Here is a 19593-nt window from a genome sequence, read left to right on the forward strand (position 1 = left end):
TCAAAGCTGCAAATAGTACACATAGATGAAATATAAACACATTTTGGAAAATGATTACTATTGGACAAAAATAAACTGAAAGTGAGATTAGGCACAAAAAGTAGGGACAGGCCTGCTCACATGGACCAAAAGACTGGAAAGTGTAAATCCGTGTGAGGGAAAAGAATCTCTTCCTTTTGGTGACCATTCACATATTCAATTTGTTAATTTTATTTGTGTCCAATAGTCATCATTTCATCCACGTGAACTATTTCCAGCCCTGAAAAAGTCAAGTTGACAAAACATGTATGAACCAGAGAGGGTTTTGGAGACAGGATAAATGGCGCTAAGGCAGATGAACGGACAGATGGAGTCAGAAGAACAAAGAACCAATGCTTAACGGTGCAAACGGGTCAGGGGAATACCCAAAACCCCTGTATAAGGTGTGGACAAAAGCCCATACCAAAATAATTATAAGCAAATCCTGTGCACACGTGACAATATGATTAAATTAGATCACAGAAATGATAACAGGTTTCAAAGAACAATGGAAAGATGTTTTTTAATTCAAACGTTGTCTTCCATCAGTACAAAGAGCGCCAGCCGACACGTGTTTCGTCAACAGTAAACAACTGTGACTCTTCAGGGCTGGGAAACAATATGATATTGGATCAAAACAAACCACAAAGCAAAAGGAGTGACAATAAGTAAATAAAAAACATGGTTGTGACAAAGCATGAAACAATTGGTGTAACTCTATGTGAGAAAGAACAAGAGCCAATGGAAAAAGGGGGTAACAACAAAAAGGACAATGGCACGAGAAACTGAACCAAAGGAAAAGGTTCATAATGGAGACTTAATGGCAAAAGTCATGAAAAAGAAACACACCTGGGAGAAAAATGTCTCACCAAGTGGTGTTGCCAAAAAAGACATAATAATGGCACGAAATGGTAGAGAAAATCTAGACATATTCAACACTGTATCCAGCAAAAACAGTTAGAAAGACAATTGTATTAAATAAAACATCCTCAATTAAGCAAAATGAAGATTCGAGAACAAATGCAACAACTGAGAGGCAAACGGGCAAAAAAACGAGGTGACATGGCGGAGTGAAAAAAGTACATAATAGTGCAATAAGATAAAGGGCACTAACGCATGCCACTAAAATGCGGTGAGTAACACTATGTACAAGTATTAAAGCATGCAACTAATATGCGGTGCGTAGCACTATGTAAATACGAAAAAAACGACAAGTCTGAGTCGAATAAGTGAAATAACAACTATGACTACGAAAAGAAAACGGCAAAACCTGCGGAGCATGCTGAGAGTATGGCATATGGATAAATAAACCGTAACGTAATGCGGAAGGACAAAAGTTACAAAACTCACCCAATTGAACAATGTCATACGAAAAAGAACGAAAAGCCGTCGGGAATACGAGTAAAGTAGTCTCCCAAGGGTCGGTGCGACCAGGAAACCAAAGGGCTGGAAAAAACGGTAGGAATGAACAACTAAAGGGCACAGTATAAGTACGGCATGAAAGCCAAAGCGTATGGGAAGTTGACACATACCTGTGTATGCCGGTGCGTTATAGCTGAACTTGCTTCCGAAGTGCGGGAGGATGGCGGTGAAACCGGAAATCGGTTATAAAGGAAAAAATAATGAGGACTAGAAGGCTAACCTTCGTGAGATTAGCCGAAAGTGAGGTTCTTGATGACATGGGTGAAGTAAACACAGAGAAGAGACTATGCCCAATGGATCATGTTGTTGCAAACAAACGTGAACAAGTGTTGAATGAAGCAGAAAAGCATGATTAAAAACGCAAAAGAGTGAGCAATGCCACATAAACAGTACAGGTGTTGCAGATAAAGCAAAATCAATTACGAGCAAATAAGACTGAAAATACATTCCATGGTAGGCAAAAAAAGGGGGGGGGGAAAAATGGCGAGATGAATGTACAAGGAAAATGAAGAGGAAGCATAGTTAGAGTAATCACGAAGTAATAAAAATATGTGTGAGAGAATAATACGTACTTTGAATATAAGTACTAAGAAAAAGTAAAATTAAAAGGAAACAGCATGTTTTTAGAAGTAGTGTGTATATCGCAGTGTATCAAAGAACAAGATAATAGAAAGTTAGGACATAGGAAATTAAAGCTATAAGTGCTAGTTGAGAAAAACAAGGAAGGAAGAGAGAGCAAGTTGTGGAAAGTAAAAGTGGACAGCAAAGTAATGAAAAAAGTTTAAGAAGGCTTGATATGAAAAAAACACAAGAAGAGTTTTCAGCAAAAGAGGTTAATGAGTGGAGAAAGAAGATCACTCCGAATTAGGAACCCAAGAAATATTGAAGTTCGTGGTCAGAATTTTGGCCGTGGCTCACTGTATGAAGACGCATTATCCAGGTTGCTTCAAGGCGTCTTAATCTTAGTTCACGGTTACCGCCCCTTATGTTGGGTGGGGCAATGTCAATTCCAAAAAAGGAAAAGCTCTTGTGAATCCCTTGGGTAGGGCAAGATCCTATGTGTATGGCCATAGGGTATCTTGAGTCGTTGGTGTTGATGGCTCTGGCATGTTCGCTGATTCTTTCTTTTAGTGCTCTGATGGTACTGCCCACGTATTGGCTCTTGCAGGTGCACTCAAGCACATACACAACGAATTTGGTGTTGCAGTTGATGTTGACTCTGATTTCAAAACGGTGTTTATGATGGTTGGAGAAATCCTTGACTCCATTCAATGCCCATTTGCAAACACCACAGCATCCACATTTGTGGAAACCAATGGTGTGCGGTGTGAGCCAAGAGCGTGTGGAGGCAGTATAAGGAACAGTAGGGCTAAGCCTGTTACGCAAAGTTCTTCCACGTCTGAATGTGATCGAAGGCTTGGTGGTGATGATCTCTTTGAGATTTCTGTCAGTGAGCAGAATATTCCAATGTTTGTTCATGCTTCTTCTGATCACAGAGCTCAGGCCATTGTAGTTGGTGATCAGTCTGGTTGTTTGAAGGGTGGGTTTGATCCGAGTTTTGGGTCGAAGTGTGTTATTCCTGTCTGTTTTGATGACTCTGTTAGCAGCTTTATTGATAAGGTTAGTATCGTATCCGCGTTGAGAGAATCTTTTTCCCATGTCAGTCATGCATTTCTTGAATTCAGTGTCTTCACTACAGTTCCTTCTAGCTCTCACGAGTTCACCATAAGGAATGGCTCGAATCTGATGTATGGGGTGGGAGCTGGTGGCATGGAGAATGGCGTTACATGCTGTCTCCTTACGAAAAAGTCTACTTTGTAAGGTGTTGTTCTTAACATAAAATTCTACATCCAAAAAGGTGATGTGTGAGGTACTACAGTTGCATGTGAACTTCATGTCCATATCATTGGCATTGAGGTGGATGCAGAAGTCGTCGAGATCTTCTTGGGTGCCAGACCATAGTAAAAAGCAATCGTCGATGTAACGACCCCAGTATACAATAGAATTGGTCCACCTTGCGCCCTTAATGCCCCAGATCCAGGTTGCCTCTAATGAGCCCATGTAGAGGTTGGCGAACGAAGGTGAAAACCTTGAGCCCATGGCTACACCTTTTGTTTGTTTGTACCATTTCCCTTCAAACAAAAAGCAATTGTTTTTAAGTATTATATCCATCATGGATATTAACATGTTGGTATGTTGCCATAGAGAGGCCGATCTGACCTCCAGAATTGTGTGACCGCTTCAAGACCAAGATCAGGTTTGATTGAGGTGTATAAGGACACCACATCTAGTGTTGCCATAATCATGCCTGGTTGCCATCGGAGATCATCGAGAACACTCAGAATATGTTTCGTATCCTGTATGAAAGACGGAAGGTTCCTAACCAGGGGATTGAGAAATAAATCCACATATTGAGCTAGTCGTTCCGTAGGGCCTCCTATCCCTGAGACAATAGGTCTGCCGGGCGGTCGGGTGGGATGCTTGTGTATTTTCGGTAGGGTGTATAACCAAGGAGACACAGGTTTGTCAACCCTCATATACAGTACTTCTTCGTCGTCTAGTAAACCAAGGGAGTGCCAATCACTTAGGTTTTTGTTAATCAGTTTGGTAAGGTTGCTAGTAGGATTGTTGGTGAGAGGTTCATAACAGGTTGCGTCGTTTAGTTGAGAGAGGATTTCAGCATGATAGTCAGATTTGTTCATGACAATTACATTTCCGCCTTTGTCGGCCTCCTTAATGATTATGTCGTGATTGGAAGTAAGTTCCTCAAGTGCCGAACGCTCATTTCTTGATAGATTGTCTCTGCCTTTGTGTCTGGATTTACTAGATTTGAGTTCATGTTTGTTAAGATCTTCAAGCACCAGATTGTAGAAGATATCAATGGGATTGCTACCCGGTAATGTCGGTGTCCATTTGGATTTCACCTTGAGTCCGCTGGTGATGGTATGGTCAGTGTCAATGTCTAATTCCGTAAGTAGACGTTCAAGTGTATAAGGATGATCATCCATTTCGCTAAGTGTCAAGAGCAGATGAGTATCTTTGATTTCTCTGATGCTCTGTGTGTTAAGGACGGTGGTCCGGTTCATAGTTTCAGACAGCCTTTTTCCACCGAGAGAACCGGCAAAGTATTTCTTCAGTTTGAGATTTCTGATGAACTTAAAAAGATCAATCTTCGTTCTACAGAGATCCCCAGTTTCATGAGGGTTGAAATTGAGGCCTAAGCTGAGAAGGGAGGTCATATCTTTGTTCAGTGGTGTCGAGGAAAGATTGAGGACTTGGACCTCCTCTGGGTTGGTAGTTACTTGTTTTGATCGCCCGATCTGAGTTTCCAGGTCAGATCGGCCTCTCTATGGCAACATACCAACATGTTAATATCCATGATGGATATAATACTTAAAAACAATTGCTTTTTGTTTGAAGGGAAATGGTACAAACAAACAAAAGGTGTAGCCATGGGCTCAAGGTTTTCACCTTCGTTCGCCAACCTTTACATGGGCTCATTAGAGGCAACCTGGATCTGGGGCATTAAGGGCGCAAGGTGGACCAATTCTATTGTATACTGGGGTCGTTACATCGACGATTGCTTTTTACTATGGTCTGGCACCCAAGAAGATCTCGACGACTTCTGCATCCACCTCAATGCCAATGATATGGACATGAAGTTCACATGCAACTGTAGTACCTCACACATCACCTTTTTGGATGTAGAATTTTATGTTAAGAACAACACCTTACAAAGTAGACTTTTTCGTAAGGAGACAGCATGTAATGCCATTCTCCATGCCACCAGCTCCCACCCCATACATCAGATTCGAGCCATTCCTTATGGTGAACTCGTGAGAGCTAGAAGGAACTGTAGTGAAGACACTGAATTCAAGAAATGCATGACTGACATGGGAAAAAGATTCTCTCAACGCGGATACGATACTAACCTTATCAATAAAGCTGCTAACAGAGTCATCAAAACAGACAGGAATAACACACTTCGACCCAAAACTCGGATCAAACCCACCCTTCAAACAACCAGACTGATCAACTACAATGGCCTGAGCTCTGTGATCAGAAGAAGCATGAACAAACATTGGAATATTCTGCTCACTGACAGAAATCTCAAAGAGATCATCACCACCAAGCCTTCGATCACATTCAGACGTGGAAGAACTTTGCGTAACAGGCTTAGCCCTACTGTTCCTTATACTGCCTCCACACGCTCTTGGCTCACACCGCACACCATTGGTTTCCACAAATGTGGATGCTGTGGTGTTTGCAAATGGGCATTGAATGGAGTCAAGGATTTCTCCAACCATCATAAAAACCGTTTTGAAATCAGAGTCAACATCAACTGCAACACCAAATTCGTTGTGTATGTGCTTGAGTGCACCTGCAAGAGCCAATACGTGGGCAGTACCATCAGAGCACTAAAAGAAAGAATCAGCGAACATGCCAGAGCCATCAACACCAACGACTCAAGATACCCTATGGCCATACACATAGGATCTTGCCCTACCCAAGGGATTCACAAGAGATTTTCCTTTTTTGGAATTGACATTGCCCCACCCAACATAAGGGGCGGTAACCGTGAACTAAGATTAAGACGCCTTGAAGCAACCTGGATAATGCGTCTTCATACAGTGAGCCACGGCCAAAATTCTGACCACGAACTTCAATATTTCTTGGGTTCCTAAAGGCTGTCTGAAACTATGAACCGGACCACCGTCCTTAACACACAGAGCATCAGAGAAATCAAAGATACTCATCTGCTCTTGACACTTAGCGAAATGGATGATCATCCTTATGCACTTGAACGTCTACTTACGGAATTAGACATTGACACTGACCATACCATCACCAGCGGACTCAAGGTGAAATCCAAATGGACACCGACATTACCGGGTAGCAATCCCATTGATATCTTCTACAATCTGGTGCTTGAAGATCTTAACAAACATGAACTCAAATCTAGTAAATCCAGACACAAAGGCAGAGACAATCTATCAAGAAATGAGCGTTCGGCACTTGAGGAACTTACTTCCAATCACGACATAATCATTAAGGAGGCCGACAAAGGCGGAAATGTAATTGTCATGAACAAATCTGACTATCATGCTGAAATCCTCTCTCAACTAAACGACGCAACCTGTTATGAACCTCTCACCAACAATCCTACTAGCAACCTTACCAAACTGATTAACAAAAACCTAAGTTATTGGCACTCCCTTGGTTTACTAGACGACGAAGTAGTACTGTATATGAGGGTTGACAAACCTGTGTCTCCTTGGTTATACACCCTACCGAAAATACACAAGCATCCCACCCGACCGCCCGGCAGACCTATTGTCTCAGGGATAGGAGGCCCTACGGAACGACTAGCTCAATATGTGGATTTATTTCTCAATCCCCTGGTTAGGAACCTTCCGTCTTTCATACAGGATACGAAACATATTCTGAGTGTTCTCGATGATCTCCGATGGCAACCAGGCATGATTATGGCAACACTAGATGTGGTGTCCTTATACACCTCAATCAAACCTGATCTTGGTCTTGAAGCGGTCACACAATTCTTGGAGGTCAGATCGGCCTCTCTATGGCAACATACCAACATGTTAATATCCATGATGGATATAATACTTAAAAACAATTGCTTTTTGTTTGAAGGGAAATGGTACAAACAAACAAAAGGTGTAGCCATGGGCTCAAGGTTTTCACCTTCGTTCGCCAACCTCTACATGGGCTCATTAGAGGCAACCTGGATCTGGGGCATTAAGGGCGCAAGGTGGACCAATTCTATTGTATACTGGGGTCGTTACATCGACGATTGCTTTTTACTATGGTCTGGCACCCAAGAAGATCTCGACGACTTCTGCATCCACCTCAATGCCAATGATATGGACATGAAGTTCACATGCAACTGTAGTACCTCACACATCACCTTTTGGGATGTAGAATTTTATGTTAAGAACAACACCTTACAAAGTAGACTTTTTCGTAAGGAGACAGCATGTAACGCCATTCTCCATGCCACCAGCTCCCACCCCATACATCAGATTCGAGCCATTCCTTATGGTGAACTCGTGAGAGCTAGAAGGAACTGTAGTGAAGACACTGAATTCAAGAAATGCATGACTGACATGGGAAAAAGATTCTCTCAACGCGGATACGATACTAACCTTATCAATAAAGCTGCTAACAGAGTCATCAAAACAGACAGGAATAACACACTTCGACCCAAAACTCGGATCAAACCCACCCTTCAAACAACCAGACTGATCAACTACAATGGCCTGAGCTCTGTGATCAGAAGAAGCATGAACAAACATTGGAATATTCTGCTCACTGACAGAAATCTCAAAGAGATCATCACCACCAAGCCTTCGATCACATTCAGACGTGGAAGAACTTTGCGTAACAGGCTTAGCCCTACTGTTCCTTATACTGCCTCCACACGCTCTTGGCTCACACCGCACACCATTGGTTTCCACAAATGTGGATGCTGTGGTGTTTGCAAATGGGCATTGAATGGAGTCAAGGATTTCTCCAACCATCATAAACACCGTTTTGAAATCAGAGTCAACATCAACTGCAACACCAAATTCGTTGTGTATGTGCTTGAGTGCACCTGCAAGAGCCAATACGTGGGCAGTACCATCAGAGCACTAAAAGAAAGAATCAGCGAACATGCCAGAGCCATCAACACCAACGACTCAAGATACCCTATGGCCATACACATAGGATCTTGCCCTACCCAAGGGATTCACAAGAGATTTTCCTTTTTTGGAATTGACATTGCCCCACCCAACATAAGGGGCGGTAACCGTGAACTAAGATTAAGACGCCTTGAAGCAACCTGGATAATGCGTCTTCATACAGTGAGCCACGGCCAAAATTCTGACCACGAACTTCAATATTTCTTGGGTTCCTAATTCGGAGTGATCTTCTTTCTCCACTCATTAACCTCTTTTGCTGAAAACTCTTCTTGTGTTTTTTTCATATCAAGCCTTCTTAAACTTTTTTCATTACTTTGCTGTCCACTTTTACTTTCCACAACTTGCTCTCTCTTCCTTCCTTGTTTTTCTCAACTAGCACTTATAGCTTTAATTTCCTATGTCCTAACTTTCTATTATCTTGTTCTTTGATACACTGCGATATACACACTACTTCTAAAAACATGCTGTTTCCTTTTAATTTTACTTTTTCTTAGTACTTATATTCAAAGTACGTATTATTCTCTCACACATATTTTTATTACTTCGTGATTACTCTAACTATGCTTCCTCTTCATTTTCCTTGTACATTCATCTCGCCATTTTTCCCCTCCCCCTTTTTTTGCCTACCATGGAATGTATTTTCAGTCTTATTTGCTCGTAATTGATTTTGCTTTATCTGCAACACCTGTACTGTTTATGTGGCATTGCTCACTCTTTTGCGTTTTTAATCATGCTTTTCTGCTTCATTCAACACTTGTTCACGTTTGTTTGCAACAACATGATCCATTGGGCATAGTCTCTTCTCTGTGTTTACTTCACCCATGTCATCAAGAACCTCACTTTCGGCTAATCTCACGAAGGTTAGCCTTCTAGTCCTCATTATTTTTTCCTTTATAACCGATTTCCGGTTTCACCGCCATCCTCCCGCACTTCGGAAGCAAGTTCAGCTATAACGCACCGGCATACACAGGTATGTGTCAACTTCCCATACGCTTTGGCTTTCATGCCGTACTTATACTGTGCCCTTTAGTTGTTCATTCCTACCGTTTTTTCCAGCCCTTTGGTTTCCTGGTCGCACCGACCCTTGGGAGACTACTTTACTCGTATTCCCGACGGCTTTTCGTTCTTTTTCGTATGACATTGTTCAATTGGGTGAGTTTTGTAACTTTTGTCCTTCCGCATTACGTTACGGTTTATTTATCCATATGCCATACTCTCAGCATGCTCCGCAGGTTTTGCCGTTTTCTTTTCGTAGTCATAGTTGTTATTTCACTTATTCGACTCAGACTTGTCGTTTTTTTCGTATTTACATAGTGCTACGCACCGCATATTAGTTGCATGCTTTAATACTTGTACATAGTGTTACTCACCGCATTTTAGTGGCATGCGTTAGTGCCCTTTATCTTATTGCACTATTATGTACTTTTTTCACTCCGCCATGTCACCTCGTTTTTTTGCCCGTTTGCCTCTCAGTTGTTGCATTTGTTCTCGAATCTTCATTTTGCTTAATTGAGGATGTTTTATTTAATACAATTGTCTTTCTAACTGTTTTTGCTGGATACAGTGTTGAATATGTCTAGATTTTCTCTACCATTTCGTGCCATTATTATGTCTTTTTTGGCAACACCACTTGGTGAGACATTTTTCTCCCAGGTGTGTTTCTTTTTCATGACTTTTGCCATTAAGTCTCCATTATGAACCTTTTCCTTTGGTTCAGTTTCTCGTGCCATTGTCCTTTTTGTTGTTACCCCCTTTTTCCATTGGCTCTTGTTCTTTCTCACATAGAGTTACACCAATTGTTTCATGCTTTGTCACAACCATGTTTTTTATTTACTTATTGTCACTCCTTTTGCTTTGTGGTTTGTTTTGATCCAATATATTGTTTCCCAGCCCTGAAGAGTCACAGTTGTTTACTGTTGACGAAACACGTGTCGGCTGGCGCTCTTTGTACTGATGGAAGACAACGTTTGAATTAAAAAACATCTTTCCATTGTTCTTTTATCATTTCTGTGATCTAATTTAATCATATTGTCACGTGTGCACAGGATTTGCTTATAATTGACAAAACATGTGTTGGCTGCCTGTGATGTATATTTTAGTTCTCAAGCAACGGTGTATTAAATTGATGGACTCCAAGAAGATGTTAATAAACATTGGAAATATTTGATACTGTCTCCGACTCATTGGAGTATATATATATATATCTTGGAGTATAATATGGGTGTGTACTTCAGTATAATAACTTAAATTGCCTTCAAGATTAGTTGGTATGTCTTAACATCTAAAAGGCTAAAAACCATAACATTTCACAGTGACTAAAAATCAGTACTGAATTCACTTACACACGCGTCATACATTTGGAGTCATAAGACCCAATCATGAGGAAAACCATGAATGCAATGTATGCTGTATGACCAAGAAAGTCACTGGAATTGACCTAGGTTTATTAACTCCATGGTTAATAAGAAAGTATACCAACCCCTAATTCCAATGATGTAGTGCATATTTATCAACAGCTCCATGTGACCTTAAATATGCAGGAATATATCTAGGAAATGAAGGATACGGATTAATGAACATCTTAGCGCCATCAGGAGTAAGAAAGCTATGTAAAATGACAAAAAACACTTCATACCTAGGAAATACTGACTATTAATTGATAGGGTTTCCTAATAGAGACTATTAATTGATATGGTTTCCTAATAGAGACTATCACCACGTAATAAGGCACCTGCTGTCTCGATCGTTGAATAAAGATGGATTTACCAATTAAAGACAGAGGTTGGGGAGAATGAATGAGGATATTCCTTGGTCCTTAAATCGAATGATTAGCTACATCTTGGGAACGTACTTGGCCATTAATCAGTATATGGACAGATAATGTAATCACCAATTTCTCTGTAGCAGTTCATGATCTCTTAGAACAGAGGGCACTGTATAAAATATATGCAGTGCTGTGCCCATTTTTTATGTGCCGAGTTCATATATTTCTATGTGGGACTAAGGATTCATCTTAAGAAAGTGAAAGTTTGTTGGTTTGCAGTGATCACTGTTGAAAGTGTAGTGTATTGCCCATGGCCGGAATTTCTTCTTTCTGCTCCGTTGAAGCATGGTTAATTAGGTCTCGCCTGACCCAGCACATACGCTGGTCTGGCGAGACTTTTTGAGAGGGCTCCAAAAAGTGCTACCAGGCCAGCCTAGAGCTACAGTGCATGTGCGCAGGTGCGCGCGCCCCGCTTGACCGCGATTACTTTCGCGGCCGCACAGCCGCTTTGATGTTTGATCACGATCACTTTCGCGGCCGCACGACCGCTTGGCATAGCCAATAGTTCTCGCTTTTGGGACCTAATAAGTATTTAGTTATGCAACTGTTGCATGGCAAAACACTTATAAGGTCCCAAAGGCGAGACCTATTGGCTATGCCAATGCTTGTTTTTGTTTTGTCTTCTAACCTACAGGTTTTGAAAATAGCAAAAACCAGGTAGGAGAGCTGTATGGCTCCTTTTGAATACACCCTTTTTCACATTTAGGAAGGGGGTCGGCAGGGACGTATGGAAGCACTGATTAAAGGCGAGTGATCCTTTTGGGGGAATGTTTTTTTCAGCTGAGGCATGTCAGCAGTATATGTTGTTGAAACCATTGTGCCTTTATTTAGCATCCGAATTTTGTTGTTTAACTATGATATGGGTACTCTTTAAATAAAAGGAAATAGCCAGGGTATACCCATGATCATTTTTACTCCTACTGGATCCCGGCATTTGTTCAGAACAACATTTTTTATGAGCTCTCGCTTTTTGGTTGAGCCCATTCGGGTTTATTTCCCTATCTGAATTCGGGGAGACAGCAAGGATGAAGCATGCCACCGGTTGGTGGGTTAGGTGTCTATGCTTATTATTTAAATAACCCTGGAGGAGAGTTTGGTAGGAAGGAAGGAACTATCCGAACCAGAGCTTTGCACCTTGTTGTGTATGATTGGCACTTAAAAGGATGACTGAGATATAACTATTTTATTCATCCCAAGTTTGATTTTTAGTCCTGTCCCATGTAGCCTTAACACAAGGAATTCCTTTCTGAATACATAGAGGCAGTTTTACCAGCAATTTGGATCGTCATTTACTCAGTTACATTTATCTTGAACCCCATCTCACTGAGTTTGATCCAACCCCGATAGTATCATCTTATTACGGTGGGATGATTCAGTCTATGATGGCACATGCCACATAAGTGTGAGTGAGGCTTTCTCTTTCATTAAATGCAAGACTGCTTCCCTTTAACCCAAGTCTTATCAAGAAGACAATAATATACATTATCAATTTTTTTTAGGTCTAAAACTTATAAATCGTGTTGTGCATGATAATCAGAATCACTGAATTTTTCAGGCAACTGGGTATCTCAGATCTGTGCAGCAGCACACTTACGCACAAAAAGCTGTCCCCTTGAACAGTTTTACAAGAAAAATGTACAAACACTGGCAAAGCCAAAAGTTGATAGCCAATGTAATTTGGCTTTTTAAATGTAATCGTTTTTGAAAAACAAAAGTGCTCCTCTCCCAGGAACTATACCCCAAACCAAACAAAGCTCTTAAGTGGTTGCCTTGAACTGCAAGCATCAGGTGCAAGGTAGGTGCTGTGTGCAGGCAACAAGCACACAAACTGAAGCCTTTACACAAGTTCAACAGGGACTTCAGAAAACCACTTTGATTTGCTAGTTGTATTGTAAAAGGTGTGATTCAATTGTATTTTTTAATCAACGTTTTAGTAATAGCTATCATAGCACTTTACAGCATCAACATATCAAAACAGTGTACACGAAGCCTGCTAACAACAAGCTACCAAATTGCAAGAAACTTCATCAATTTTCATCAAAACTAAAAATTGTGCAAAGTAGTACACTCACAAGCATGTAATCCAAGACAGCAAAATACCCAAACCAGAGTGGAGAGTGAAATTGTGAGAACAGAGGGGAGGAGTGTGGATGAATTGAGGTCCTGTGAACCAACAGTGGACACATTTTTAACTAAAACTTTAGAGATACCAATGCTTATACAAAATCCAACAGTGCACCGAAACATTGCCGCTGCAGTATAATTATATCTAGAGCTTGTTCAAGAACACCTGCAAAGGTTTAACCAATGCGGGCATATTACTATAGCCAACGCTACCTGCAGCAAAAAATACTTTGATCAGAAAGTACTTAGGGTGCTGATGACCCTATATCCCACGTTGCCTCATGACAATAAAGGCTAGGAATTTTTAAGTCCTGCAAAAAGACAGCACGATATGAGTAACCTAGCCGGGCTGCTCCCGTAAAAGGTCTGTGTCAGAGAGTCCTAAAGGCTACCTAGATTGTGCAAAAACTATGCAACGAACAAAGAGGTCTCAAAGTTGGAGGGCATTAACCTCACCAAAACTTTCAAGGGAAAATGTATGCAGGCTGTTACTCAATACACCCTCGTTTTTTCTTAGAGGCAGAAATTGCTATGCTTTTTTTAAGCCACTGAAAGACATTCCTCAAATCCTATAGGCGACATACAGTTCTAGCTGTGCATTAGTCTTCCCATTCAACTCGGCCCTTAGATAGAAATAGAATGACCCTGCCGCTCCTATAAACGAAGCCTCAACTTTACTACAACCACACTACTCCATATTCTAAAACTGAACGCAATGCAATACAAAATATCCTAATCATCAAATAAGAAACAACAATGCAGAGGAAAAATCATGGAGAAAAGAGCCTGTAGATTAACTGCAGAAGGGAGAACAGTGAAGGTGTCCCTGTTCTACTTTATTTCTTGAGAACAGTAATTGGGAAAGTCAATGACAGAGAAAGCAAGCTGTTAAAAGTAATCTTTAGAAAAATATGGTTTAATCACATGCCAGCAAAATCTAATGCCTGCACTACTGGACATTTCAGGAGATTGACTAAGAATTTTATTACCATCACTTAAATCTAAACCTCTGCCAAGTAACTGGTTCATGGGCCAAAAGGGATAGATTCTACTTATTTTTTTCTGATAGTTGTATGCTTTTAATACCTGGCCACAGAAAGTTTCGGCAACAAATATAACTGAACTGCAAACGTGAATGCACTTTAACATGTCCCGGAAAAATTTCAGCAATCTCGTCGAACCAGTATTGTCTGGGCGTTACACTCACTGTAAGCAGTGAACAAGGTTGCATACACATAGTGTGCATTTGAAGTGACTTTGTCACTACAAGTGAAAAGTCTGATATTTCCAAAACCCAAGGAGGAAGCTAAAGTATACTGTCCCTCTAAGAAACATCCGAAGTTTCCGCCCAGTCAGGCATGCAAATATCAACGCATCTCTTCGAAAATATGAACAAGCCGAGTCATTTCATAAACATTAGATTGGTCATGGAAGCGCTGCAGTAGAAATAGGAAGAATAGTGTGAAATTATTTTTTAACGGAGGCTATAGAAACAATCAAAAGTGGTGGAGACTATTTTATAGTTTCTTAGATATTTAATCACTGGTCGAATTTAAAGCTGCTATCGTATTCAAGGTTGTATCGCTCTGGTTTTTTTTCAAGATTTGTAAATATCCATCCTCAATTTGCAAAAGTTAAGGTTAAAATGTTGTGCTGCAGTTTAAGTCGTGTGTACAAAAAACACAAGAGCTCGCAAATTTGTTGAGCTCAACCAATTTTCGTGTTTCTTTCAAAAGCATGAACCAGGACACCTGATGTTTACTCAACCTGTCGGGTTCAAACTGGTTAGAGCAGTAAGTCACCCAACAGTCTGATCTGCATAATTCGTGGCTAAACTTCAAAGCTTTTCAAAAATACAAGCAAAAGTTTTCAATGATACCAACTAAAAGACACTATCTAGTGCACTTACTTCACAGAAATGTACATATCAGGCTCACTATTTGATTCATAAATCCAGAGATGCAACTGTCTTGAATCTCTCCCCAAAAGCATGGTCCTAAAATCAAAACATTATGCATTCCAATATAAATAAGTGTCATGCACAAATTCAAATGCAATGACATAGTGAAGCAAACAGGCCTTTAGATAACCAGAAGAAATTGTTGATAGGATCTAAATTCGTTTTTCCGTTGCCACACCTCCTTATGGAATAACACATTAAGAGTCCATGATAATCGCCTAGACCAAATTCAGACTGAAGTTCTGCTCTAGTTAAAGGAAAAAAGGTGCGAGTTTAGAAACAGGTTTAGGGGTCATGCATGGATTTCTATGAACCCCCCAGGCCAATCATAGACCAGCCCTGGAATGAGATGGGTAGGAATTAAGAGTCCTTTACTTCTAGGATCAGCAACCTAATAGAAAAATACTCCATTTACAACCTACCTTTGTGAGGCCTCAAGCGAGGCATGTTCTAATAGATCCTATCAATGTTTCAAAAGGCTTGACTTGTGAGGAACACTATTGCAATCAACTCTACTGCAGTCAAACAGTCCGATCTGAGGCAGGAGCCTGACTTGTGACTCAGTCATTCCTGGTACCACCATGATATCAAGGGCATGACTTTTGACTGCCACTGCACAAGCCCCAACAGGAAGCAGGTCAAGCATGACCTGCAACTGTCTCATCTCAAGCTCTACTGGTCCTTCAGATATACTTGTCAGACATACGAAAGCTTATCCAACAACCCTATTAGAGGTGCTAGAATATCCATCTCTTACCACACATCTCCACTTTTGTAGCCACACTAGAGTTGTGAGGTCCTTTAAGATTCAAGTATAAACAAAGAGAGAGCGAGGAAAAAAAGGTAACTTGTCCTCTTCCCCAATGAATTTTCACAAACAAAATGGACAAGTTTTTAGTAAGGCAACTTAAAGCAAACGTTTTTTGCAGTCACCTTTTGAAAAACTGAGAAGGAGAGTACACAACTGTTTTAGAAAAACCCCTCACCTACCTACCTAGTAGGTGGCATGCTTCATCATCGGGGTCCAACTGGATTGCCTAATGCAATCCAGCTGTGCTACAACGCCTGAGTTACAGCGGAGCAGGTTGTTGGGTGAAAAGCAAGTGACGTGTTATGTGAAGTGAAATTATGGGTTAAAAATGTCTCTAAGGAATGTCCTTTTGAAAAAAAATTATTAGAAGGGTCCTAGGACATGAGTTAAAAACACATTCGGGATCTCTACAAAGGTATGGTATATACCTTGGTATCCCTATCAAATGAGGTCTACTAGTTTCCTTTAAGATTCATCATGATTTGGATTTGGTGCATCAAAAACGGGGGTCAGGCGTGAGAAGATCCAACTCCCTACCTACCACTTGCAACATCTGCCACTATTCTATCTTAGTCAAAAATCAAGTATGGACAATGATACTCAAACATCCGCTGCTAAATCCTTGTTCCAAAGATCTACGGATAATTCTTAACTTCCATACATTAGAATGCCTTTATCAAATTGCTTTGGATTTAATGCTGACAAAGCACTTTACACAGTGTGTGGTAGAGAAGCCCAGTGCAGACAGAGTTCAAGTTTGGTACACTGCGTAGTGCGGTTACTAAAAGAGGAGTACTGCGCAGTTAATCTAAGATAGAGCCGGTGAAGCATAAGTCTGCTTCTGGTAGTGAGAAAAAAACTAAAGGAGAAGCAATGGCCAGACGGAGAACAGGGAGAGATAATAAAGAGCATTTTAAAGAGAATGAGGAGGGAGAAGGCCTATGCAGTCAACGAGCTGGGTAAACACTGCAGACAGGAAATGGGGGCAAGTGCTGTGCATACAGCGGGCTGTGTATAATGGCTGGACAGCGAGTTGAGAAAAAGGTCTGTACAGGCAGTGACTTGGGCATTCTGTCGAGAGAAAGTAGGGTAAATGTGCATGGACAGAGTGCCCCTTCCTTCCCCATGACATTTAATTTCTCAGAAGAGCCTAGGACAGTAGCTCACGGTACCAATTACTAAATAGACCATGGTAACATTCTAACCTACACTGGTTGTTGTAAATTCCGTTATTTATTGCACGGCTTGCTAAGAGTTGACTATGTTGTTAATGCCTTTTTTTAAAGAAATGACCTTGAGGGGCGTGGGGGGGGGGGGGGGGTTGTATAGCTACTGCCGTTAGCCAGGAACCACCAAAGGATAACATTAGGAAAAAGGTGTTGCAATTTCGTAATTCAGCAGCTTCTGTATTTTCTACATAATTATGAATTGACTGAAGCTGCTACATAACCTATTATCTGTTGTACAACTTGTAGATTGCAACAACAACAAATAAACCTTGTAACTAAAAATGTACCACACGTGGAGCTGCCTTTAGGTTAACGTTGTCACATTTCAGTTTACGATAGCAGCTTTCAAATGTTACGCTGATAGTAATTGAAACTTTCCCCCATGCAGTACGTGTGTTAAAATGACAAGAGTGTAATTAACCTGCCACAAAATGTACCACGTTGTATTGCATAAAATGTTTTTTTTCTTGCCACATATTCAATCCTACCTACCGCATAATTTCGTCAACCGCAGTCGCATAAGTCCAGTGGTACTGACAAGAAGTTTCATACTCGGATCCGGACGGCAAGTAATTACGACCATAATGGCCATGTCCAAATCACTGTACCACCCAGTGATCCCAAAGTCTCACTATTGTCAGGCTTCACTTGCCCCATTGACTTTAAAGGGGCACACACATGTAAATCGGGATACTTATTCGTAACATTAACTTTTGGTCAAAACCCCTGTAACGTCACCTCAGTAGGAACTTGGAACACATTTTCTTTAACTCTACCCACGCCCAATAATGGTCCAAAAGGCAAATGTACTTATGCTTTTCCCTTCAACGCTTACACAAATCCCCACCCCCTCATTCCATAGGCACTTACAGGATGCCGGAACAAGACGTGCAAACGAAGGAGCCCACAGTCATGTTGGCATAGGTGGGTCCTCGCTGGTCACAGTCAAAGCACTTGCGGTTGTGCGGGAGGCTCGTCATCTCCCGTAACAGCTTTAAGTGCTTTTCCTCTTGCTTGCGCTTGGCGCTGGCTGCCATGGTGGGAATGAAGGTGGGCTCTGTGCCGGTTCTGCAAATACAAAGGGGGCACGTACTGACGCGTGACACCTACAGGAACGCGGCACCAACCCAGCAGCAGACAAGCAACGGCCTCCGCTCTAACCTCGAGCCCGGCGGCCGCTGCCCTGGGCGACAGCACAGGAGGCAGTCGGGCAGGGCGAGCGCCATAGACAGAGAAAAGGGACACATATTTGGGCTAATGCAAGCATAGAAAACGGACAAGAACGCAGAGCTCATGTGACCCTAGCAATCTTTGTAGTGATGTTTTTCTATTCCCTACAAAATAATTATTTCTCTTGTTAAGGGAAATGCGTTTCCAAGTGTGACAGTTAAATTAAATATATCCTTCTCTGAATATTTTGCAGTAGAGACTGCAATTGTTGAGTACTTACTTATACATACAAATATATCTATACTTGACTAATGTTTTAAATATAAACACAGGGCAACATTGTTGCAAAATAACGTTTTTGAATTATTGCCTGAGCGCAATGACAGAAGAAACGCACTGATACCCAAATATGGCGATCGAAGTTATAATAAAGTGTGGCTGGGGCTTTGCATAATCGTCCCTTTTTAGTTTCAATTTCAGGCAGGTTCAGAGGAGGGAGGGGGCGAGGATGGAAGAAACGAACCGGAACTCGCCTTTACGAGCGAGTGCTGAAAGGATGTTGAGAAAAGGAGGAGAGGTGGCAAGAGAGGCTCTACACACCGTTGCAGCCCGTTGCAGCAATCGGCATCCTTTGCTGTCCAAGATAAAGGCTTGAGGGGAGTTATAGACTAGAGGGAGCCAATATGTTTAAACTATTTTCTGAAATAATAAAACATGAAACACTTATGGCGTAGACATAGATTAGAAAATAATACTTATTTACATCATACACGCTAATGCATAGTGGGTCTGTGTACCACCTTAACCTCTTCTATGCCCAAAAGGGCGGGGCACTGAAGGGGTTAATTTAGTATTAACTGTTTAGTCAATAAAACGGCGTTCAAAGATTCACTTGTTTGGGTGCTTTTTACCATTAAAAGGGCTGATAGGATGGATCGGTACTAATCCAGAGAACCCACATAGGGAAATTCACAAAGGAAAACCACACAGGTTGAGTCGAGAACAGACTGTGAATGTTTATTTAAAAATTAGAAATTACAAAAAGCATGCGATAGTGTATTCAAATTAATAACAATGCAACTGAACTGAAGGTGAATCAGCGTAGGCAGTGGAAGCTATGCCTTAATCTAGTCAATAGCCGTAACCAAATATAGTCTAGCGCAAGACAAATAATAAAGAAATGAGCAAATAATTATAGGAACTACTCGAAGCGTACCAAAACATTACGGAAAGGGTATCAGCATTTCTATCGGTCCCATATAAACCCCGACTTAACTTAGGCCCGAGATGGTTCAGTCATGACTGTACTCTAGCTGCCCGTAATTTGAGGG

The 19593-nt window shown here is 41.2% G+C and overlaps 1 protein-coding gene across 8 annotated transcripts in view; it reads right to left on the bottom strand.

The window, feature by feature from the left end:
- The window catches only part of AGFG1 (ArfGAP with FG repeats 1), a 559380-nt gene extending 541032 nt beyond the window's left edge, over positions 1–18348 (bottom strand). For 4 of the 8 annotated variants that reach the window (XM_085634550.1, XM_085634548.1, XM_085634549.1 and 1 more), the window contains exon 1: positions 17963–18348. In XM_085634550.1, the coding sequence (XP_085490676.1) occupies positions 17963–18129 (167 nt within the window). In that variant the 5' untranslated portion in view covers positions 18130–18348. The remainder of the gene's footprint in view (positions 1–17962) is intronic. The other 4 variants (XM_085634546.1, XM_085634544.1, XM_085634545.1 and 1 more) reach the window with 1 other exon arrangement.
- Positions 18349–19593: the final 1245 nt, after the last annotated feature.

The sequence above is a fragment of the Triturus cristatus genome, chromosome 11 (genome assembly GCF_964204655.1).
Source record: "Triturus cristatus chromosome 11, aTriCri1.1, whole genome shotgun sequence".
In the NCBI taxonomy this organism is placed as follows: Eukaryota; Metazoa; Chordata; class Amphibia; order Caudata; family Salamandridae; genus Triturus; species Triturus cristatus.